The sequence below is a fragment of the Bubalus bubalis genome, chromosome X (assembly GCF_019923935.1).
Source record: "Bubalus bubalis isolate 160015118507 breed Murrah chromosome X, NDDB_SH_1, whole genome shotgun sequence".
Classification (NCBI taxonomy): Eukaryota; Metazoa; Chordata; class Mammalia; order Artiodactyla; family Bovidae; genus Bubalus; species Bubalus bubalis.
This window is the reverse complement of record NC_059181.1, coordinates 79212375-79237572: the sequence shown is the minus strand read 5'-3', so window position 1 is coordinate 79237572 and position 25198 is coordinate 79212375. Positions and strand designations below refer to the sequence as shown.

The 25198-nt window shown below is 36.1% G+C and overlaps 1 protein-coding gene across 4 annotated transcripts in view; it reads right to left on the bottom strand.

Moving 5' to 3' along the window:
* Positions 1-1321: 1321 nt before the first annotated feature.
* IL13RA2 (interleukin 13 receptor subunit alpha 2) overlaps positions 1322-25198 on the bottom strand; it is an 83056-nt gene continuing 59179 nt past the window's right edge. For 2 of the 4 annotated variants that reach the window (XM_006054257.4, XM_006054258.4), the window contains 9 exons: positions 20615-20741; positions 14777-14928; positions 13566-13719; positions 12867-12987; positions 9212-9396; positions 7922-8064; positions 6611-6755; positions 2196-2311; positions 1322-1468 (listed from right to left, as the gene is read on the bottom strand). In XM_006054257.4, coding sequence (XP_006054319.3) covers positions 1436-1468; positions 2196-2311; positions 6611-6755; positions 7922-8064; positions 9212-9396; positions 12867-12987; positions 13566-13719; positions 14777-14928; positions 20615-20741 — 1176 coding nt within the window. In that variant the 3' untranslated portion in view covers positions 1322-1435. The remainder of the gene's footprint in view (positions 1469-2195; positions 2312-6610; positions 6756-7921; positions 8065-9211; positions 9397-12866; positions 12988-13565; positions 13720-14776; positions 14929-20614; positions 20742-25198) is intronic. The other 2 variants (XM_025276280.3, XM_006054259.4) reach the window with 2 other exon arrangements.

Sequence of the window (25198 nt, the reverse complement as noted above, 5' to 3'; positions counted from 1 at the left end):
AGAAGACACTTGCGAGTCCCTTGGACAGCAAGGAGTTCCAACCAGTCCATCCTAAAGGAAATCAATCTTGAATATTCATTGGAAGGACTAATGCTGAAGCTCCAATACTTTGGTCACCCAATGCAAAGAAGTGACTCATTGGAAAAGAACCTGATGCTGGGAAAGAGTGAAGGCAGGAGGAGAAGGGGATCACAGAGAACGAGATGATTGTATGGCATCACCAACTCAATAGACATGAGTCTGATCAAGCTCAGGGAGTTGCTGATGGACAGGGAAGCCTGGCATGCTGCCTTCCCTAGGGTCACAGTAAGACATGACTGAGTGCCTGAACTGAACTGACCTGAAGCACTGCATGCTTCCCACCTTTTCATGAAATGGGAAGCACACATTTAGACTATGAATGTATTTAAAATTTCTCGCTTCTTATTAATCCTCTCCACATCTTATTTTAAAGCCAAACAACCTCATTCATGGTGAATACTTTCATCCCAAGTGCAATTAATAAAAAAATTAGAATCTCATATTCCATATTTGACAATATCTCTATGACTCAGTGTCATTCTCAAAATCACATTGTTTTACAAATACATCACAGATTATATTCTGACCCATCCCTTGACTTTTCTATATGTAGCACTCTCATCTTGGATTGAGGAAATGTTAAAGAGAAAACCACAGGCCCAAAATGGCACAACTTGTGCTAAAGCCCATGATAGCAAATGTAGATTAAACAACTAACCTAATTGCAGTTTTGACCTTCACCAGAAATGTAATCTTAATCATCCAGTCTGGAATTTTCTGGTCAGCACCAATGAGGTCACCTGCTACATGGGCTCTCTATATCCCCTCAGAGAAGAAGAGGCAATCTGCATGCTAAAACCCCTTCCTTTCCCTTCCCCCCTCAAAAAAGAAGATGTGTTGGCCTAAAAATAATCCTTTTTTCTTTTGCTAATAGCTTCCTTGCCCTATCCTTCTCTCTATAAAAACCTTCTGTTTTGTACAACCCCTCAGAGTACCCTTCTAGTTGCTAGGTAGGATGCAGTCTGATTCATGAATCACCTAATAAAGGCAATTAGATCTTCAATTTAATTGGTTGAACTTGTTTTTGTTTTTGACCTCACCACCCAAGCATGAGGGATCTTAGTTCCCTGACCAGTGGAAATTAGAACCCTGCAGTGGAAGAGCAGAGTCATAACCACTTGACTGCCAAGGAAGTCTCTGAACTTTGTGTCTTAATAAGAAAAAAATCTATTAATAGAATCCATAAAATTCCCTACTAATTGAGGATTTTAATAATCAAACACCTATTTAAAGACAACAATGTTTTCAAAATAAAATTTATTCAACATTTAGGAAAAAACTCAGTTTGGTAAGACTCATATCTAACATTTGGCCATAAGACTGGGATTTATTGAGTCAACAGAGTGAATCTTGATTAGAAAGGGCTTCTTTTTTCGGTATGAAAAACCTGAAATTAAGAAAGAGCTCCATTATTAACAGTCATTAATAACACAAACTATTTCACTTAGATTAATAACTCAGAGAAATAGAAAAAAAGCATTCAGCAGGGAATAAAGCAAAACATTTCATGTACATTCACATTTCTTTTATCTTTAAAAGACTTGGCATTATGGTATTTTTTCTCTAAGTCACATTTCCTTCTTAAAGCTCACCAAAGATACAGTGGTCGACCTATAGCATTATCTGTGTAACTCAAATAGCTAAAATCAGCTCATAATGCAGGTTATGTTTTTGTATAGATTCTACTATACAGCTAGCAGAACTAGAGTGTGAGCTCTCGGAGGTTATGCACCAAGATTTTTAAAATTTTTGCGATCTTTCACCTGTGGCACACTAGTAATATATATCAAGCTGTGTACATTTTAAGTCAGTCTTTCCTTTTCCCCATCCTGCTTTTCTCCTGTAATTCTCATGTTTTCCTTAATCTAAAGGTAGCGTTTCATGTTCTAAAGCATTATTCTTATATATCATCAAAAGCAAGTCCACCCCAAAATGTAGCTTTTTAGGGTTAATTTTTTAAATTACTGTTCATTCTTAAGACATTATCATAATCTACACAACATCATTGTACATTCACAGTGTACAGGCTGTGAAATGTAGGTTCATCAGTTCTAAAGCAAAATATTTTTTTATCTATTACCTCAGACTAAACATGGTAATGCTATACAACTTACCATTTTCAATAAATTTCTTTGCTTATATAAAAGTGTACAAGTAACTACCAAAACAAATAATGAGACAAGAACAAACGGTACCAAGAAAAATAGTAAGATTTCCTTCCATATGTCACCTAGGATTAAAATAACAAAAAAAGGGGAAGCGTTAGATGTGTACAATTATTTTGAAAATGGAATTATTTTATAAATAAAATGTAAATGGAGAAGAACTGAGTTAAACTTGGCAACTTCTGCCATATCTCCCAGTGTGATGTTTGAGTATGGCATTCCTTTCATTCGTGCACTTTTTTTTTTTTATAGAGCAACTACTCTACTGGATTGTGACAGCTCTTCATTTTGCTTAGAGAAATAAGTACCTAAAGCCCCATTCTATTTTCTTTTAAAAATATTTATTTATTTATTTGGCTGTGCCGGATCTTAGTTGCGGCATACAAGATCTTTAGTTTTGGCATTCAAACTCTAAGTTGAGGCATGTGGGATCTAGCTACCTGACCAGAGTTAGAACCTAGGCCCCCCTGCTTTGAAAGCACGGTGTCTTAGCCATTAGACCACCAGGGAATTTCCTCCCCCCATTCTTATTTTCTTACATGATTTTGTTTCAAATTTGTTCTTGTGAATTTTTTACAAAAACACAGTGGTAAAATATTAACAGAGGGATTAGATAAACACACCATATGTATCTCTTAACTCTCAATAAGTCAAATGTTTATATCATACAATGCAGTAGTGAGTGAAAGTTGGTCTTCAATAAGTCTCAGTGCAAATAATGGAGCTAGTCTTTAAAAGTCATGTTTTTGAAATTGTCTCACATTCTGGAGACTAAAGAAATGAGCTTTTTCTTATCATTCTATTTTTTTTTTTTTTTAGGGATGAAATTTTAATGGTTCTTCTGCATAGCAAGGGCTTCCCTGGTGGCTCAGTCGGTCAAGTGTCTGCCTGCAATGAGGGACAGCCATGTTTGATACCTGGTTGGGAAGATCCTCTGGAGAAGGAAATGGCAACCCACTCCAGTATTCTTGCCTAAAGAATTCTATGGACAGAGGAGCCTGGTTGGCTACAGTCCATGGGGTCACAAAGAGTTGGACACAACTGAGTAACTGACACTTTCACTGCATAGCAAGAAATGAGCAATCACTAGACAAATTGAAAATGTATACAAGGTTTGTCCTTCCAAAACCAGTATCTCCCACATTTTTGAAATACTATGGAACATTTTGAATCTTAGGCCTATACCTATACTCAAAACTATCTCCAGCCCCACTTTTTCTTGGTGTCTTATTCATTTAGGATCTTATTTTCTATTAGAAAATTACCAAATTCATAGGCCCAGTTAAGAATTGCAAGGATATAATCCAGAGAAATGACTAATGATATGCGCTTCTGGCATGCAAAATTAACAGCAAGAAATAGGCTTCTTCTGTGAAGTTTCAGAGTAAATCCTGAATAAGATAGTCATTTTCAAAAGATTACTGTGCTATTTTTCTATAACTTAAAACATCCAATAAGAAATGTGCAAAAGAAATAAGACCACATGCATCTCAAAAGTCTTTGTTTCTAGTCTAAAACTTATTAAGATTCTACCAAGAGATAGCCATCAGAGCAAAAGAAACCTGTCATCAAAAACATGGTTAAGATTACATACAAAAAGTTTAAAAAACAAAAACAAACAAAAAAACAACATAAATCAATTATACTCCAACTTTAAAAAAGATTATATGTAAAATATATAAAAGGATGTTATTTTGAGAATGTGGCTAAAAACTCACCATGTCTTCTTTAAACACTGCATTGACTAATGACAGTGAAATTCACTCAGTCCTGTCTGACTCTTTGTGGCCCCATAGACTATACATGGAATTCTCCAGGCCAGAATACTGGAGTTGGTAGCCTTCCCTTCTCCAGGGGATCTTCCCAACTCAGGTCTTCTGCATTGCAGACGGATTCTTTACCAGCTGAACCACAAGGGAAGCCCAAGAATACTGGAGTGGGTAGCCTATCCCTTCTCTAGTGGATCTTCCTGACCCAGGATCTTCCCGACCCAGGAATCGAAACAAGATATAATTCAGGGCACAGTGTCAGTTCCAGAGTCTCAGATTTTTTATATTAGTGACAAAAAAGAAAAAAAAAAAACATAGTATAAGTAAGTGTTCTTTCTGATTCCATGTATCTTTAGTTAATTGAGTTCTTTCTCTCTCTCTGCCTGTTTTTCCTCCATAGCCATTAGTGATTATAAGATATATTTGGCTTCTTTGCTTATGTCTATCTCTACCTAACTTGGGAATAAAATATAAATTCAATGAGAACAGAGATTTTTTTTTTTTTTTTACCACTGTACCTCCAGTACTTGAAAAACTCTGACACGTAGTAAGTGCTTAACAAATATCTGATATATGAAAGAGAATGATACCAGTATACTAATAGCAAGATAACAAACACAGATTCTATTATAATGGAACAACATAAAAGGAGATGAATGATCAATAAAAATGCCATTATATGTTTGTATCTGCATATGTGTTTATATGCCTTCATGAAAGAACAAGGTTGAGTTAATTTCCTTCCATTTAAAATAATTACTAACATTTATATTGATAAAGCTAGTATACTGTGAAGCACAATATTTTGCCACTTTCTCAATGTTGTTTATATTGCTATTTTTGTCTTCCATGAAAGTTTATTTTCTTTTTTTAATTCTTTATTTTATGTTGCCATATTATTGGTTAACAATGTTGTGTTAGCTTCAGGTGTACAGCAAAGTAATTCAGATATATATATATATATATATATATATATATATATATATACTTTTTCAAATTCTTTTCCCATTTAGGTTATTACAGAGTATTCAGCAGAGATCCCTGTGCTATATAGTAGGTCCTTGTTGGTTATTCATTTTAAATATAGTGTGTACATGTCAATCCCAAATATATTTAATTGAAATATATCTTTTACCATAAGTCACTTTAAATCAGTGTTGGAAGTAAACAGAATGTATATTTTACTAGTGATAACATATTATTCAGAAAAATGTTCATTAGGCATGGTACCAGACACTCAAAAACAAGTGTCCTGTTTAAGATTTCTGTTCTCTTGAAAATCAAAAGCATAGGAAAATATTGATTAAAATAGTCTTCCCCACAAAAGAACTAGCACATTCTCTCTTCTGACAGAAAAACAAGAACGTTGATAACTGAACTATAACAAGACTCTGAACTACAACAACTTAAACTACCTAAAACAGAACATTAGATTTCCTATAAATCTATGTTCAATTGAAGTGCTTGCTAATTTATCTTTTCTGTTTATAGACTATCTGCAAGAGCATTTGGAGAAGGCAATGGCACCCCACTCCAATACTCTTGCCTGGAAAATCCCATGGAGGGAGGAGCCTGATAGGCTGCAGTCCATGGGGTCGCTAAGAGTCGGACACGACTGAGCTACTTCACTTTCACTTTTCACTTTCATGCTTTGGAGAAGGAAATGGCAACCCACTCCAGTGTTCTTGTCTGGAGAATCCCAGGGACGGGGGAGCCTGGTGGGCTGCCGTCTATGGGGTTGCACAGAGTCGGACACGACTGAAGAGACTTAGCAGCAGCAAGAGCATTTGGACTTTCATAATTACAAAATTCACTGAGAGATAATTAATTTTGCTATCAAAGAGCAAATAGTTTAGTTATTGTTCTTTTTAAAATATATTTTCTTCAGTAACTATATCAACATATTTTATGATTGTTCCCTCTTTCTAACATTTAAATGGATTCATTTGAATTTCAATGGGGAAGAGGCATAGACTTTAAAAATCTTGAATAATGAGCATATAATTTTTCAAAACCATATAAAGAAGATAAATAATATACCCAAGGGTCTGATAAAATACATATATGCTTGTATGTAAAACTTCAGAGTAAATGTACTACTGCAACTCCAGTTGGTACTAATACAGATTTGGTTAACATCTGGTAAATATATAAGAAACTCAAGAATAGCACCACCAAATTTTGGAGCTAAGACTACCATTGGAAGGTAATCCACTAGCAAAATCAAAGCAAAACAGGTAAAATTAGCTTGTCAAATGAAAGTAGGAAGAATCAAACAGAATTTATTAAACCTTGCAGTGTGGAAAAGATACAGCTCAATTAATATTATAGACATCTATAAAAATAGGTAATATAGCCAATATTTTATAATAACTTTAAATGGAGTAAAGCCTTTTAAATTGTGAATCACTATATTGTACACTTGTAACTTATATCTCAAGGAACTATACTTCAATTAAAAAAAATGGTGAAGAAAGGATGACCCTATGATATTGATAACCTGTGTCACTGAATTGTAGTGACCTATGACATCCAATGAGGCATCTTCTTCCTCAAACAGTGCTAGAAATACTCTACTGTTCTTTTATCCCATACCTTTCCAGCACTGTTCATCACTCCACTCACTCCATATTCCATCATCTGCACAATAAATATTCATTTTGCTTCTTACTAAAAAGCATAATTGGAGACTTTCATTTGATGTTCTTGTGATGTATATTTCATTTTCAATTGTGGTAGTCTGAAAGCCAAGAAAAAAATAACATGTCATTATTTGATCTAACTGCAGCTAGCCATACTCTATTTGATTTGTCATTTTTATAAAGTGAGTTTTGTTACATGAAATAAATGCATCAAATGCCTAGAAAGGTATATACCAAAATCTTAACAGTGGCCATCGCTGTATGGTGGTTTACTTTTCATTCTTTCTTCCTTATTCATACTTAAAATTTTTCCTGTAGTGATAATGGATTACTGGTAGCAAAGGAAATATATGACAGGGCAAAATTCCTATGTAGTTTTGGTGCTTATGACTCTCATTTTGGATTAGTTTCAAATTGTCCAGATTCCATAAATTAGAAAATGCTACATATACTGAGTTAGCAAAAAGAGTCATCATGCGAAGGTTGTTTCTATGGATACTGTAAAGTTCATACACACAAAGCTTCTTTTTTCCCTTATTCTTATTTTGTTTAATCATAAGACCAGTATAACAGTGCTCAGGGCCTGACATGAAACCACCCCTTCCGATATGAGAATACACACAGCTGGATGTTCTCAAAAGAAAAAAAAAAATCAATTCATGATTACTTCAGTTTTTCATTTAAAAGAGCCAAAGAGTGTTTCTCATCCAAAACAACAGCTTTTCATTTGTTATAACTTTTCTTGGGAGCTAGCATAATGTAATGTAAATTAAAGTAGACTGGGAATAAGATCTGGATTCTAGTTCTAGCTACATAATTTTATTGTAAGTCAAGTCACTTCCTTGGGACTTGTAAATCTATTTTTTCAAGTAGAAAAAATCAGTTTTTTCATCTGTATGTGAAATGAATTGATTAGAACTAGTCTAATCAATTGTCTCCACCACTTGTCTCCATCACTTGTTTCCACCACTCCCTAAGCTGGAAACCAATGAATAAAATTAATATATAACAATTTGGAAACAAGTGACTAGATTATCTCTAAAGACCTATGTAGCTTTAAAGTTGGTATAATTAGCTGATTATACTTTCAGACTGCAAGCATCTTTCTGTTGTCCACAAGATTGTTTGGTTTTCTGGAAGTTAAACTAAGGTGCATGTCATGTTCCATCCTCATGTGAATAGCAACTGACTTTGGTTCTCATGTTTACTATTTTATTTAAAAGGCTGTGTTTATGATTTTCCCAAATAAATGCAATGTCCATACCACCCAGGCAGTATCATCTTCTGTGAACTCAATTTCATAAATGAGACATTTTGCTGGAATAGGTCCTCTGGGAATGCTCCATTTCAGGTTGACTTCTGAATTCTTCATAGTAAGACTAAGGTAGTCTGGTGGCAAAGGTTTAACTGAAAACAAAAGGAAATAATTTCAACATGAAAGTTATTGAAGTTTATCAGTAGCCTTTATCAAAAGCTAGGGGCGCCTATTAACTGAAGCGTCCAGGGTAAATCAGGTGGCTCAAGACTATTCTCTATAGGTAAGTAAATAAGCGTTAGTTGCTTAGTTATGTCTGACTCTTTGCGACCCCATGGACTGCAGCCCACCAGGCTCCTCTGTCCATGAGATTTCCATGCAAGGATACTGGAGTGGTTGCCATTTCCTTCTCAGGGGATCTTCCCAACCCAGGGATTGAACCCAGGTCTCCTGCACTGTAGGCAGATCCTTTACTGACTGAGCTACAAGGGAAGCCCCAATGTGAATTAAAATCAAAGCCACTTGCTAACCAAGATCAGTTGAAGAAACTTGGTTATTTGGGAAACTGATTTTTTGTTAAGCCACATATTGACAAATATGTAAGTCCAAGAGAAAAGCTAGAAGATCCAAATCATTACAGTCATTTTTCCATTTTATGGCATTAGAAACAACTACCACAACAAATTACTACTAGTATTTTTATTTTTATTAATAGCTAATTCTTATTTAGAGCTTATGATGTGTCAGGAAGTAAACCAGGAATGTTACATCATAAACTTATTCATGTCTCACAATAAATCTATGAGGTGGTCCTCTATTATCTTCATTTTACTTATAAGGAAATTGAAACATATTAAGAGTAACTCACCCAAAGTCATATAGCTAGAATGTAATAAATTCAAAATTTATGGCTGGCTCTAGAACCTGTCATTCTTATAACTGTTAGAAATGAGAACACAGACTCAGACAATATCCAACCTATTCCCAGGGCCTTTTGAGCATTGGGAATGAGTGATTCCATAATTATTCCATTATTAACACTAGACAAAAATACTTTCTAGAAGACAAACTCTGAAGCTGGGAAACAAATTATGAATTCTAAATGAAAACTATGCTTTATACTCATTCAATTCCTTATCTTCCATACTTTTATATTTAATTAGTTCTTCCTTGTACTCTGTTGGCCTCCAGTTTTGTGGCTTTGCATTCCAGTAGATATCTATTTATCTACCTCTTCTCTTCCACATGGTTGGTTGTAAATGGTCTAAACTAGAAACATTTTGAAGTTGTTTACCTCACCTATATTTTGAAGCTGAAAAATGAAATAGCTGGGTCTGATTAATTGGGATTCTGATGATCCATTAACACAGATGTAGAAATCTTTATAGTCTGATGACTCCAAGTAGGGAAACCTGCATCCAATATTTTTTCCTTTAGCCTGGATGTAATCAATACACTCTAACGCATGGTCCAAGCCCTCATACCTATAAAAAAAAGTGTGGTAAGAATTGTGTTTATCAATATCTTCTAGTTGTATGGTGCTCAGTTTTCAATTATTTTAAAATACCAGATAAATAAAAAATCATTTAATAACGTCCAACATTTACTGAATACCAACTATGTGCCAGATCCTATGAAAAGTGCTAGGGGTACAATAGTAAGGAAAGTAGACACAGCCCATTATTTTACAGAGCTTACAGTCTGGTGGGAATCTATATAAAATTTCAGATATAAGGCAATAATTCTTACTCATATATTTAGGTTATGTTGATTCACAATTTGAATCAAAGAATAAGATTCTTATTAGGAAAACATGGGATTTATATTGGTAATCCTGAATGGTACTGCTTTTTGAAATACAGTACTGAAGAATTTACTAGAAGAAAGCAGATTTAAAAGCAGATTTACAAGGTGGCCAAGAAGCACAGGAAAAGATGCTCAACATCAGTAATTATTAGAGAAATGCAAATCAAAACTACAATGAGGTGTCACCTCACACCACTCAGAATGGCCTTCATCAACAAGTCTACAATCAATGCTGGAAATGGGGTTGGTAGATGCTAACTATTACATTTAGAATGGATAAACAGCAAGCTCTTAATGTATAGTACAGGGAACTATATTCAATATCCTATGATAAACCACAATGGAAAAGAATGTATATATGTATATAACTGAGTCATTTTGCTGTACAGCAGAGATTGGAGCAACACTGTAAGCCAACCTCACTTCAGTGGAAAAAAAAGAAAGAAAAATAATGCTGGAGCAGGTGTGAAGTAAAAGGAGCCCTCCTACACTGTTGGTGGGAATATAAATTGGTATAACCACTATAAAGAACAGTATGGAGGTTCCTTAAAAAACTAAAAATAAAACTACTATATGATCCAGCAATCCCACTCCTGGGCATATAGCTGGAGAAAACTAACTAGGAAAGATACATGCATCTCAATATTCATAGTGGCACTGTTTACAGTAGCCAAGGCATGGAAGCAATCTAAATGTCCATTGATAGATGAATGGATAAAGTAGATGTGGTACATATACAAAATGGAATACTACTTAGCCATAAAAATAAATGAGATCATGCTATCTGCAGCGACATGAATGGAGCTAGATATTATCATACGAATGAAGTAAATCAGAAAGAGAAATAAAAATATCATATGATATCACATATCTAAATATACAAAATGACACAAATGAACTTATTTACAAAACAGAAACAGTCTCATAGACTTCAAAAACAAACATGGCTACTAAAGGGAAAAGGTGGTGGTGGGATAAATTAGGAGCTTGGATTAAAATATACACACTTTTATATACAAAATAGGTAATCAATAAGGACCTACTGTATAGCACAGGAAACTACTCAATATTCTATAATAACCTATGTGGGAAAAGAAACTGAAAAAGAATAGATATATGTATAACTGAATCACTTTGCGGTACACTTGAAACTAAAAACATTGTAAATCAACTATATTCTAATATAAAATAAAAATCAAATTTCAAAGTAAATAAAATATAAAAATTAAAGAGAAAATTTAATTAAAACATTTTAAAAATAAAAGCAGACATAAAATATTGTTATGTTTAATAAAATAAATGAAAATCCTCTGAGAACATAATACACATAGGGATAAATCTCAGAAAAGCCAGCCAGTTCAGTCACTCAGTCGTGTCCGACTCTTTGCAACCCCATGAATCACAGCACGCCAGGCCTCCCTGTCCATCACCAACTCCCGGAGTTCACTCAAACTCACGTTCATCGAGTCAGTGATGCCATCCAGCCATCTCATCCTCTGTCGTCCCCTTCTCCTCCTGCCCCCAATCCCTCCCAGCATCAGAGTCTTTTCCAATGAGTCAACTCTTCGCATGAGGTGGCCAAAGTACTGGAGTTTCAGCTTTAGCATCATTCCTTCCAAAGAAATCCCAGGGCTGATCTCCTTCAGAATGGACTGGTTGGATCTCCTTGCAGCCAAAATATCAGCCTAGCAGCTGATATGGTACTGGTACAAATATCTGGACTCCACTGAATTCACTTTATGCCAAATATTTTGCTAAGTCATATCCGACTCTTTGTAAACCCATGGGCTGCAAGGTTTCCCTGCCCTTTACTATTTCCCAGAATTTGTTCAAACTCCTGTCCATTGAGTCAATGATGCCATCCAACTAACTCATCCTCTGTTGCCCCCTTCTCCTCCTGTACTCAACCTTTCCCAGAATCAAGAGTCTTTTCCAACAAGTTGGCTCTTCATATCAGGTAGCCAAAGTATTGGGGCTTCAGCTTCTGCATCAGTCCTTCCAATGAATATTCAGAGTTGATTTCCTTTAGGATTGACTTGTTTGATATTCCTGGCTGTTCAAGGGACTCTCAAGAGTCTTCTCCAGCACCACAGTTTGAAAGTGTCAATTCTTTGGTGCTTAGCCTTCTTCATGGTCCAGCTCTCACATCTGTAAATGACTACTGGAAAAACCATAGCTTTGACTATATGATTGTTGGCAAAGTGGCCATGAAATTAAAAGATGCTTGCTTCTTGGAAGAAAATCTACAACAAACCTAAATGGTGTATTAAAAGCAGTGACAACACTTTAAACCCTTAGTGAGAGTTAACAAAGTCAGGGAAGTCAGAAAAAGGATCAGGTTTTAATAGCTACATGTTTTTTTAAAAAGCAAGAATATGAAATATGTCAAAACTATTTAGGTTATAATTCCATCTATCTAGAAGATGCAAAATTTAACTCAGAACAGAAACAATGATTGCATTCCTTATATCACCCATAGAGTGCCTTCTAGTAGCTACAGCCTAAACCTACTTATTCCCATTGAGAACCCTAAATAATTGTAAATAAATTTCATCATAAATCCAACTCTGAAAAAGTGTAATGAATTCAGTTTAATGAAAATGAAATTCGCTCAGTTGTGTTCAACTCTTTGCGACTGCATGGACTATACAGTCCATGGACTTCTCCAGGCCAGAATACTGAAGTGGGTAGCCATTCCCTTCTCCAGGGGATCTTCCCAACCCAGGGATCGAACCCGGGTCTCCACATTGCAGGCGGATTCTTTATCAGCTGAGCTATCAGGGAAGCCCATCTAGAGGCCCAAGTATCTGTTTTGTTTGCCTTGTTTGTATTTTTTAAAGTTTGAATTGGTATGTATATATGTGCTAGTCGCTCAGTCCTGTCTGACTCTTTGGGACCCCAAGGACTGTAGCCCTCCAGGCTTCTCTGTCCATGGAATTCTCCGGGCAGGAATACTGAGTGGGTTGCCATTCCCTTCTCCAGGGGATCTTCCCAACTCAGGGATTGAACCCAGGTCCCTTGCATTTCAGGTAGATTCTTTACCATCTGAGCTACCTGGGAAGCCCTAACGAAAATAAGTTACTCATACTGTGGATTAATTTTGATAGATATCTTCTGGATATGGAATTCTTATTATAAAAATACTTACCAGTAATATAAGCTGTAATTGCTATCCAAATGGGCACCCATGCCAGGTTTCCAAGAGCAGAGTAAATATTGCCAGTTGTAATATACACAATCCATATCCTGAATTTTAGTGTCCAGATTTCCTAAGAAATGAATAAACTGTGAATGCTTGAAAGACATGATAATGAATCACTTGGGAAATCACTAAGCAATTTTATTTCATTTCCTTTGACCTCTCCACTTCATTTAGCAATCAACATAATCAGGAAAATCCCCAAAGGAAGTTGTTGGAAATCACTTCACTTTAAGTGGAACATGCAAAATCAAAAACTTTTGAGGGCTCATTTATTGGTACTAGTGTAAGCATATGCAGAAGTGCCAAATTAATAATTCTAGGATGCTCTGAGCAGCTGCATAGTTGCATGTATATTCACTTATATAAGCCCAAAACTGGGATCTATATTAACCTAATAAGGGCTATAGTCTATGGGGCCACAGAGTTGCACATGACTGAGTATGCATGCAGGAAATAAGATGTAGGTTTTGCCACATATGTTTTCTGATTTAAAGAATTCAAAACACCAGTCACCCACTCCTCAGAAGGATTCTATTTTGTGCCACATTCTCAACTGTACATATAATCTGCTGTATAAGTGTTAAGGAACTTACTTCCCATATAGATTTTTCTAACAGTATTATGACAAGAGAGCTTTGTTTTAACCTTGTGATGATATCCAATAAGTAGCTTCTGACCATGAACTTTGAACTTCTGATCCATTTGTGCATTGCCTTGGCAGAAGTGTGTGTATCTTTGCTTCAACACCTTTGTTAAGATCAAACCCATCTTTGTAAAGTAGATTCTTAGTGATGATCGTCTGTTTGATAAAAAGATGAGACAAAGTCAAGCTTAGAAACAATAATGGTATCATGAGCCACATTAATAAGACTAAAAAGTCATTAATACTCTGGAGAGTCCTCAATAGCTAAGAAATTCCAGATGATTATCTGCTAAAGTGTCCCAGATATATTTTTGGCAGAGTTCACCTTCTGCACATTATGTCATTTGATGAGATCGTTTGAATCTTAACACCTCATTTAAAATACATTCTGGAAGACAAAAAAGGCTCTGTGGCAGGAACTTGAGCTATAACCAACTTGAAATCAAGGGATAATTTTCATGTACCATATGCCTATTACATGACAATTTATCACCTTTCAAAAATCATATGAAATCATGTACAATCTTGGTGGTAACTGGAGGAAGCCAGACAAAGTGTGACTACCTGAAGGACTAAAACCATATATCATTTATCCTTCTATTCCTGATACCTAGCTAGTGAAGTAGCTGGCAAAAAAGTTTTGGAAAACTTTTGGAAAAAAAGTTACTCAATGACTGTTTGATTTTAATTGTTCTTTGAAACTACCTAGCTGAATTAAGAAGATAACAGAATTCCTTGTACAATCAAAATCTTTGAAAGAACATGCTTGTTGACTATGTAAATAGTTAATAATTCAATAAACTTTCACTGAGCACTTACTACAATATATGCAAAGAACCATGCTGTGTTCTGTAGGGTGAGTACAAAGATAAATAAGGATTAATTCCTACAGAGAAAAAGCTCACATCATCCAGTAGCATAAGTAAGACCCATACACAGGATTTAAGTAACTCTGAAATATGGTAAAATGTATAAGTACTCTATGAGTCCATATTCCATGAGATCAGATTTTCCTTTCCTGTACTTCCAGTGGTAGTCTTAATAGTGGGTGGGGTGAGAACAGATATTGCAGGATACACAGGAGACAACAGCAGGCATGCAACTTATATCTTAATAATATCTATGAGATACAGAAATAAGAGCAGACACTGACATCAGGAATCACAAGAAAACTAATAAGCACTCTAGTATCTTAAGTGCATGCTTTACTTACCCTCCAGCTTTCACTATCAACATTTCGATATTTTAATTCATATTCTACAGTGCATTTGTTAAAATTATCCAGAGACACTGGAGGTTGCCATTGCAAATAGAGATAACCTAAATATCCAGGGTCCACTATTTCAAAATCCTGAGGAGGATTAACTGAAATAAAATCAATAGAATATTTTAATTTTTATCCTGAATTTTATGACAAAGATTTTTAAATCTAGATTACTTCCATATGTCCATCAACTGATGAATGAAAAAATAAATAAACTATGATACATTCATAAAATGGAATATTATCCAGCCATAAGAAAGAATGAAATACTGATATATGCTAGAACATGAATGAACCTTGAAAACCTTATGCTAAGTGAAAGAAGCCCACATAGTGCATGATTTCATTTATGTGAGACATTGAAATAGGCAAATTCATAGAGACAGAAAATCAAATAGTGGTTGTCAGGTGCTGGAGGGAGGGGCGAATGAGATGTAACTACTGAATGGATATGAAGTTTCTTTTTGGGGTGATGTAACTATTCTGGAATTTGATAATTGTGGCTATTATACAACTTTGTGAATATACTAAAAACCACTGTACATTATATTTTAAAAGAATAAGTTTTATGTCTTGTGAATTAAATATCAGAAAAGCTGTTTTTAAAAATCCAGATTACTACTACATAGTTGTCCCTTCTTTAAGAAATTGCATATGTAAATGTGACTTAGCCTAGCTAGGTATTGTTTTCATAGAAATAAGAAATTCAACATGGAGTTATCTCTGCAGTCATATAGACCACAATTTGGTCTTGGGTAGGAACATTTTATTACATAAATCTCTCTCATAGCAAGAATCAGTCAGTATTAATCTAGTGTTTACTATATGTATAACAATATAACGTACATGGCACACACACACAGAGGGATAGAAAATATAAAATATGGCACACACAAAAAGGGATAGAAAATAAATAATATGGCATACACAAAAAGGGATAGAAAATATAAAATATGACTACTCTGGCTAAGTGCCTTAAGAATTAGGAGAACAGGTAGATTTTGTTGGTCCATTCAAGATAATTGAATCCTCTGGTTAACTAAAGCTCAGAGCTATTTGTAGAATATGCAAACCTGAGCCATTCTTTGGAAGGACTCAAAAAAAAGTGGCAGGCAGCTGAGTGAAAGGAAACAGCTTCTTTTATTTCAAGGGAGGGGGCAGCAGGAGGCAATGGCTCCTTCATCTGGTGATTTAGAAAGCAATAAAAATTAACAAATTATTCTATAAATGTACAAGTGTTAGTCACTCAGTCATGTGCAACTCCACGGACTGTAGTCCACCAGACTCCTCTGTCCACAGAATTCTTGAAGCAAGAATACTGGAGTGGGTAGCCACGCCCTTCTCCAGGGGATTTTCTGGACCCAGGGATCAAACCTGGGCCTCCTACATTGTAGGCAGATTCTGTACTGTCTGAACTACAAGGGAAGTCCCATAAACTTACTAAGCCTACTAGCAAATCTAGTACATAGTACTGCTCTCATGTTGCCTTTCTGCTAATAATTTCTTCTCATTTCTGCTCTGCTTTTCATTTTAATACTTTACTTCATATTACTTATTGAGGTAAGTAAAAGAATCAACAGAAATAAATGATGCCACAAATAATGATTTGAAATGAGAACCCCATGAACCAAATAAAGAAGGTCTCTGTTGAGGATGAAATGACAATCCTATTGTTTCATGATCAGAAATTTTTGTTAAATACATACTTCTAATTACCTTCTGCAATGAAAAGTTCATTAGACATGACTTAATAATTATGTAATTATTTTTAAAATTCATTTTAAACTTATGTATTTTTAAAACTTTTTTAATTGTCTTAAAAGTTAAGGTAGCTATGGTTTTTCCAGGAGTCATGTATGGATGTGAGAGTTGGACTATAAAGAAAGCTGAGTGCCAAAGAATTGATGCTTTTGAACTGCGGTGTTGGAGAAGACTCTTAAGAGTCCCTTGGACTGCAAGGAGATACAACCAGTGCATCCTAAAGGAAATCAGTCCTGAATATTCATTGGAAGGATTGATGCTGAAACTCCAATACTTTGGCCACCTGATGTGAAGAACTGACTCATTGGAAAAGACCCCGATGCTGGGAAAACTGAAGGTGGGAGGAGAAGGGGATGACAGAGGATGAGATGGTTGGATGGCATTACCGACTCAACGGACATGAGTCTAAGCAAGCTCCAGGAGTTGGTGATGGACAGTGAAGCCTGGTGTGCTACAGTCCATGGGGTAGCAAAGAATCAGACACAACTGAGCGACTGAACTGAACTGAGTAATTAAGGAAACTTTTCAGTTAATTGCATATCAGACAATGAGGTTTTGGGTAAATAGCCTCTTTGTTAGAAAAGATTATATGAAAATTAGGCAGAAATAAATGCAAAAGAAACAAAAGAGACCACAGCAAAAATCAACAAAGCCAAAAGCTGGTTCTTTGAAAGGATAAATAAAATTGACAAACCATTAGCCAGACTCATCAAGAAACAAAGGGAGAAAAATCAAATCAATAAAATTAGAAATGAAAATGGAGAGATCACAACAGACAACACAGAAATACAAAGGATCATAAGAGACTACCATCAGGAATTATATGCCAATAAAATGGACAACTTGGAAGAAATGGATAAATTCTTAGAAAAGTAACAACTTTCCAAAACTGAACCAGGAAGAAAGAGAAAATCTTAACAGACCCATCACAAGCATGGAAATTGAAACCGTAATCAGAAATCTTCCAGCAATCAAAAGCCCAGGTCCAGACGGCTTCACAGCTGAATTCTACCAAAAATTTAGAGAAGATCTAACACCTATCCTTCTCAAACTCTTCCAGAAAATTGCAGAGGACGGTAAACTTCCAAAGTCATTCTATGAGGCCACCATCACCCTAATACCAAAACCTGACAAAGATGCCACAAAAAAAGAAAACTACAGGCCAATATCACTGATGAACATAGATGAAAAAATCCTTAACAAAATTCTAGCAAACAGAATCCAACAACGCATTAAAAAGATCATACACCATGACCAAGTGGGATTTATCCCAGGGATGCAAGGATTCTTCAATACCCGCAAATCAATCAATGTAATACACCGCATTAACAAATTGAAAAATAAAAAACATATGATTATCTCAATAGATGCAGAGAAAGCCTTTGACAAAATTAAACATCCATTTATGATAAAAAAAAACTCTCCAGAAAGCAGGAATAGAAGGAACATACCCCTCAACATAATAAAAGCTGTATATGACAAACCCACAGCAAACATTAACCTCAATGGTGAAAAATTGAAAACATTTCCCCTAAAGTCAGGAATAAGACAAGGGTGCCCACTTTCACCACTACTATTTAACATAGTTTTGGAAGTTTGGGCCACAGCAATCAGAGCAGAAAAATAAATAAAAGGAATCCAAATTGGAAAAGAAGTAAAACTCTCATTGTTTGCAGATGACATGATCCTCTACATAGAAAACCCTAAAGACTCCACCAGAAAATTACTAGAGCTAATCAAAGAATACAGTAAAGTTTCAGGATATAAAATCAACACACAGAAATCCCGTGCATTCCTATACACTAATAATGAGAAAATAGAAAGAGAAATTAAGGAAACAATTACATTCACCATTGCAACAAAAAGAATAAAATACTTAGGAATATATCTACCTAAAGAAACTAAAGACCTATATATAGAAAACTATAAAACACTGGTGAAAGAAATCAAAGAGGACACTAATAGATGGAGAAATATGCCATGTTCATGGATCAGAAGAATCAATATAGTGAAAATGAGTATACTACCCAAAGCAATCTATAGATTCAATGCAATCCCTATCAAGCTACCAACAGTATTCTTCACAGAGCTACAACAAATAATTTCACAATTTGTATGGAAATACAAAAAACCTCGAATAGCCAAAGCGATCTTGAGAAAGAAGAATGGAACTGGAGGAATCAACCTGCCTGACTTCAGGCTCTACTACAAAGCCACAGTTATCAAGACAGTATGGTACTGGCACAAAAACAGAAATATAGATCAATGGAACAAAATAGAAAGCTCAGAGGTAAATCCACACACCTATGGACAGCTTATCTTTGACAAAGGAGGCAAGAATATACAATGGAGAAAAGACAATCTCTTTAACAAGTTGTGCTGGGAAAACTGGTCAACCACTTGTTAAAGAATGAAACCAGAACACTTTCTAACACCATACACAAAAAATAAACTCAAAATGGATTAAAGATCTAAATGTAAGACCAGAAACTATAAAACTCCTAGAGGAAAACATAGGCAAAACACTCTCCAACATAAATCACAGCAGGATTCTCGATGACCCACCTCCCAGAATATTGGAAATAAAAGCAAAATTAAACAAATGGGACCCAATTAAAATTAAAAGCTTCTGCACAACAAAGGAAACTATAAGCAAGGTGAAAAGACAGCCTTCAGAATGGGAGAATATAATAGCAAATGAAGCAACTGACAAACAACTAATCTCAAAAATATACAAGCAACTCCTACAGCTCAATTCCAGAAAAATAAACGACGCAATAAAAAAATGGGCCAAAGAACTAAATAGACATTTTTCCAAAGAAGACATACAGATGGCTAACAAACACATGAAAAGATGCTCAACATCACTCATTATCAGAGAAATGCAAATCAAAACCACAATGAGGTACCATTTCAAGCCAGTCACAATGGCTGCAATCCAAAGTCTACAAGCAATAAATGCTGGAGAGGGTATGGAGATAAGGGAACCCTCTTACACTGTTGGTGGGAATGCAAACTAGTACAGCCACTATAGAGAACAGTGTGGAGATTCCTTAAAAAACTGGAAATAGAACTGCCTTTATGACCCAGCAATCCCACTGCTGGGCATACACACTGAGGAAACCAGAAGGGAAAGAGACACGTGTATCCCAATGTTCTTCGCAGCACTGTTTATAATAGCCAGGACATGGAAGCAACCTAGATGTCCATCAGCAGATGAATGGATAAGAAAGCTGTGGTACATATACACAATGGAGTATTACTCAGCCATTAAAAAGAATGCATTTGAATCAGTTCTAATGAGGTGGATGAAACTGCAGCCTATTATATAGAGTGAAGTAAGCCATAAAGAAAAACACCAATAGAGTATACTAATGCATATATATGGAATTTAGAAAGATGGTAACAATAACCCTTTATGGGAGACAGCAAAAGAGACACAGATGTACAGAACAGTCTTTTGAACTGTGTGGGAGAGGGTGAGGATGGGATGATTTGGGAGAATGGCATTCAAACATGTATAATATCATATATGAAACGTGTTGCCAGTCCAGGTTCGATGCATGATACTGGATGCTTGGGGCTGGTGCACTGGGATGACCCAGAAGGATGGTACAGGGAGGGAGGTGGGAGGGGGGTTCAGGATGGGGAACATGTGTATACCCGTGGTGGATTCATGTTGATGTATGGCAAAACCAATACAATATTGTAAAGTAATTAGCCTCCAATTAAAATGAATAAATTTAAATTTAAAAAATAAATAAATTAAATGGATAACCAAAAAAAAAGAAAGAAAAGATTATATGAAAAGGTATACAAAGTATATTTTAGTTTGGCTTTTATCCCACAAAATGTTTTTTATCATCAGTTGCGTTATACATGAGGCTGACTAGTAAGAACGTATTTTTGTGTATGGGCTCCCTGAAATATTTCCAATAATAATCCATCTATTTATGCACTTTCATATGGTAGGTTGACAAGGCAGTTAATATCTCTGATTTTAAAACTACTCCATTCTTAGTTTACCTTTTATCTCAGCATTTGAAGACAAAGTAGAGCCAAAAGCTGTGCAAATAAGAAGGGTATATAGACATCTGATATCCAAATGAATGAAAGCCATTTCTCTAAGATTTAATACCTTGAAATTTCCACTCTAAGAAGGAAAAAGATACAATTTTAACATTATCATACTTCAATATGGACTAAATGTGATTAAAAATACAGTTGGGAACTCTTTGTGGGCTTTCCACCAAGAACTGGGAAAACTGGGCCCCTTTGAACCATTTAAACAGAAAAAAAAAAAAAAAATCAAGCTTGGAACCAAAATAATTGGAAAGGAAGATTTTTGTCTCATCCTTATGAAAGCAAAAACAAGGCAACACAAACATATCACTTCAACCCCCGGCTTTCACACACACACACACACACACACACATTATACATCACATGATATGACCAAGATATGATGACCTCAAATAGCCTTCAGTCTGAAGACTGAACCAGACCCACCTGAGTGTTCTTATCTATTTGCAGGGGGAATTATATCATTAGTCTCCATAGTGATATTCTCCACTAGCCATCAATACATACACATACTCTTTTCTGAGACAAAAATTATTTGAAAGTTATCTGAATATTGATAAAAGCTCAGAATCAATACCAAATATACCAAAGCCTCAGATAACTCAGAACTTTGCTTCATTTCTTCATAAACATTAAATCCTCATCATCTACTCTCCTATGTGTTCTACACTTCCCTGTATTTCTTATATCAGTAAATGGCACCATAATCTTCCCAGTTGTCCAAACCAGAAACCTGAGTCTTCCTGAACCCCCTCCCTCTCCCATCCAATTTCTGCATTATCACTACACCTTCCTAAGCTGAGGATCTCATCATCAGGGATCTCCTTATCCAGTCTTTCTTGCCTCCAAACCATTTCACATCACATACAGTAAGGACAAATCTGAAATTATCACCTCTCTTAAAACAGCAGTTCACTGCCACAGAATACAATTTAATCATTTTTTTCCACTGAAGAATACTGGTTTTATGATCAAAACTAAAAGGATTCATGTCTCCACACATCTATTCAATCAAAAAATACTCTCCTTTCCATAAAAAATCATTACTTCCAGTTCTACACTTCTCTTTCAGTCTATATTCTTAAAACCAACAATTTCACAGGAAGGATTAAAAGTCAATTACCCCAACAGTCAGAGGCTGTCTTTCTTTTCTCCTACTTAAGTTAATTATGCAGGACAGACCCTTTCCCCCTGCCCCACCCTCTTAATCTTACCTGCTGCAGTTGTAATGTTCTCATGTTGCTAGGCTTCAATTATTACATAATGGAATCTTGGAATCAGACTGTTAGAGCCAGCAAGTATATTGGAGGCAATGCTAGTCCAATCCTCCTTTATATATTGGGAAGTAAAACTCAGACTTGCCCAAGATTACACAGTAAGTTAGTAAATTAGTAACAAAGCTGGAAGTAGAACAGAGATGTGATTCCCAATCTAGTGCCCTTCCACCCTAATATGCTGGATCCCACATGTTTGGCTCAGTATTATGAAAGCTTTTCCCTTGGGACTCCAGCATTTAAGTCTTCCTTAAGTTAGCTAGCCAGGCTGAAGCAACACCATGCTATTTCTTTTTCTCTGTCTCATACAATCATAAGGGGATGCCATTTCTTTTACTGAGGTCCAATGAATCTCTCTCCACAATTCCTTCCTCCCCATCAGCAGCCCATTGCTGCCTTCTAAGGCATGTGTAAGTAGTAAGTGGGTTTGGCGAACAGAAGACCACATTTCTGCCATAGAGATGCTCTTACAGATAGAGATAAAAAGACTGGTTACTTTTGGATCCAAGGCAATAATAGGTCTGACAAACAAATTCTTTCATATTATCTATAAGGATGAAGACAATCATGCTTGCCCTATTATCAATCTGTCCTTAAATATTTTATTAGCCCCTGGTCATGTACAGCATAAAAGCTATCTAAGGTTAAAAATAACTTGCTTCTATTCTATTTATAGGCTACTGAAATTAAACTCAGATCATAAAATAGCATTTCCTGGATCAGTTAAACACATTTAAGCAAAAATGGGAAAAAGGCTAGCTGGCTTCCTGAATCAATTATGTAGAAATCCACAAAAGGAATTCCTGAATAGCAGTGCCCCACCTAGACTTTCTTACCCAGGTGAATGTGAAGACAATTCTTTCCTCAGCTTCTGGGTTACAAGACTGTCACTAGTGCAATGAGGGGTCATATATATATATATATATATATATATATATACAGTTAGCAGAAAAGTGAAAGTGAAAGCGACGTCACTCAGTCATGTCCGACTCTTTGCGACCCCATGTACTGTAGCCTACCATGCTCTTCCGTCCATGGGATTTTCCAGGCAAGAGTACTGGAGTGGGTTGCCATTTCCTTCTCCAATAGTTAGCAGAAGGACAGAGTTTTTCACAAGGGATCTGAAGGCAAATGAAAGATGGGGGATAGAAATGCAGAGATACAAAATTTGAAACAGTTTCAGATATACTTCCCACTCCCAGCCCACAGTTAACAACCGCTTATCTGGTCATTTTATTTTTTAAAATGAGGAAATACCCAAAGAGGAAAGTGAGTCATCCTAGCTTACACAACTTACTGGGAGCAGAGCTAGGACTGAAAAACAGCTCTCTTGAGCCCTTTCTGCTGACTAAATAAATTTTCTTGTTATAAGGAGTCTATCCTGCACCTATCTTTCCAGAAGTCTCCCTGCAAACCTTCCTCAACCTACAGTCGCCACCCAAACCATCAACCCCACCACACAGTTTTATCATCATGACATTTTTAGCAGAGTAATAATTCAACAAACTTTGATTGTGCATTTTTTTTTCTTTTTTGCCAAATACTATTCCAGGTAAATCTTGTCTGAAGACACAAGGTGCAAGTGATGAATCATAAAATCTATAATAATGATAATATCTCCTACTATTGATTGCATTCCCAGCACCTCAGGCACTGGCCTGTGCTAAGCCTTTTATATGCATAATCTCATTTAATACTCAGTCAGCCTTGGATGTATGCAATATTTTTATTCCCATGTTAAAGACCAGAAACTGAGAAGAGAAGAAATGAAACAACTTCCTACAAGTTACTACAGGACATAAATGGTGAAGCTTGGATTTGAACCTAAAGAGCCTAGTGTCAGACTCTTTGATAACCAATACACTAGGCAGTTTCCAGACCTAATATCAATGTGGCAAACAACTTCTTGTTTCTGTCCACTCAGTTTTACACAACATTTTTGCTCAGACAGTTTTCCACTAAGAATCATCTTTGGGAAAACAAGCCTAAAGCTAGTTTCTGGTTTCAGCCTCCCTTCCCCATCTCTTGAAAGCCATGCTAGATAAACTCTTCGTTCTAAGTGTTGGCTGGGACAATTCTTGCATTATTGGAGAAACTCCAGGTACTTACCAATAACATTGTTTCTCAAGAAATGGATTATCGTAAGTAATTATCATAGCCCCCCCTTTTCCCCCTTTCCAACTTAGAGACATTTATTGAATCTCTAATACTTTCCTTCCTGTCTGATAATCAACCACACTGAACAAAAATAGGTATTCCTGAAACAGCCAGGGGGCCAGGGTACAGATTCTATAAGTCACAAGATAGGGGAGTTTATAGGTGGGGCTAAAAGCCATCTAAAGCAAATTTAGAATCACAGCACAGTATTGTAAAAGCTGACTGGACTGACTAATCTTTGAATAAACCAATAGATATATAGCCAAGGAACTTGTTATAATACAAACAAAATAGTATAAATATCAACTTGGATTTCAGCCCTGCCTCAGCCACTAATGTGCTTTCAGTTCAGTTCAGTCACTCAGTCGTGTCCGACTCTTTGTGACCCCATGAATTGCAGCATGCCAGGCCTCCCTGTCCATCACCAACTCCTGGAGTTCACCCAAACTCATGTCCATCGAGTCGGTGATGCCATGCAGCCATCTCATCCTCTGTCGTCCCCTTCTCCTCCTGCACCCAAGCCCTCCCATATCAGAGTCTTTTGCAATGAGTCAACTCTTCACATGAGGTGGCCAAAGTATTGCAGTTTCACCTTCAGCATCAGTCCTTCCAAAGAACACCCAGAACTGATCTCCTTTAGAATGGAATGATTGGATCTCCTTGCAGTCCAAGGGACTCTCAAGAGTCTTCTCCAACACCACAGTTGAAAAGCATCAATTCCTCGGTGCTCAGCTTTCTTCACAGTCCAACTTTCACATCCATACATGACCATTGAAAATACCATAGCCGTGGCTAGATGGACATTTGTTGGCAAAGCAATGTCTCTGTTTCTCAATACGCTATCTAGGTTGGTCATAATTTTCCTTCCAAGGAGTAAGCATCTTTTAATTTCATGGCTGCCATCACCATCTGCAGTGGTTTTGGAGCCCAGAAAAATAAAGTCTGACACTGTTTCCACTGTTTCCCCATCTATTTGCCATGAAGTGATGGGACCAGATGCCATGATCTTCGTTTTCTGAATGTTGAGCTTTAAGCCAACTTTTTCACTCTCCTCTTTCACTTTCAGCAAAAGGCTTTTTAGTTCCTCTTCACTTTC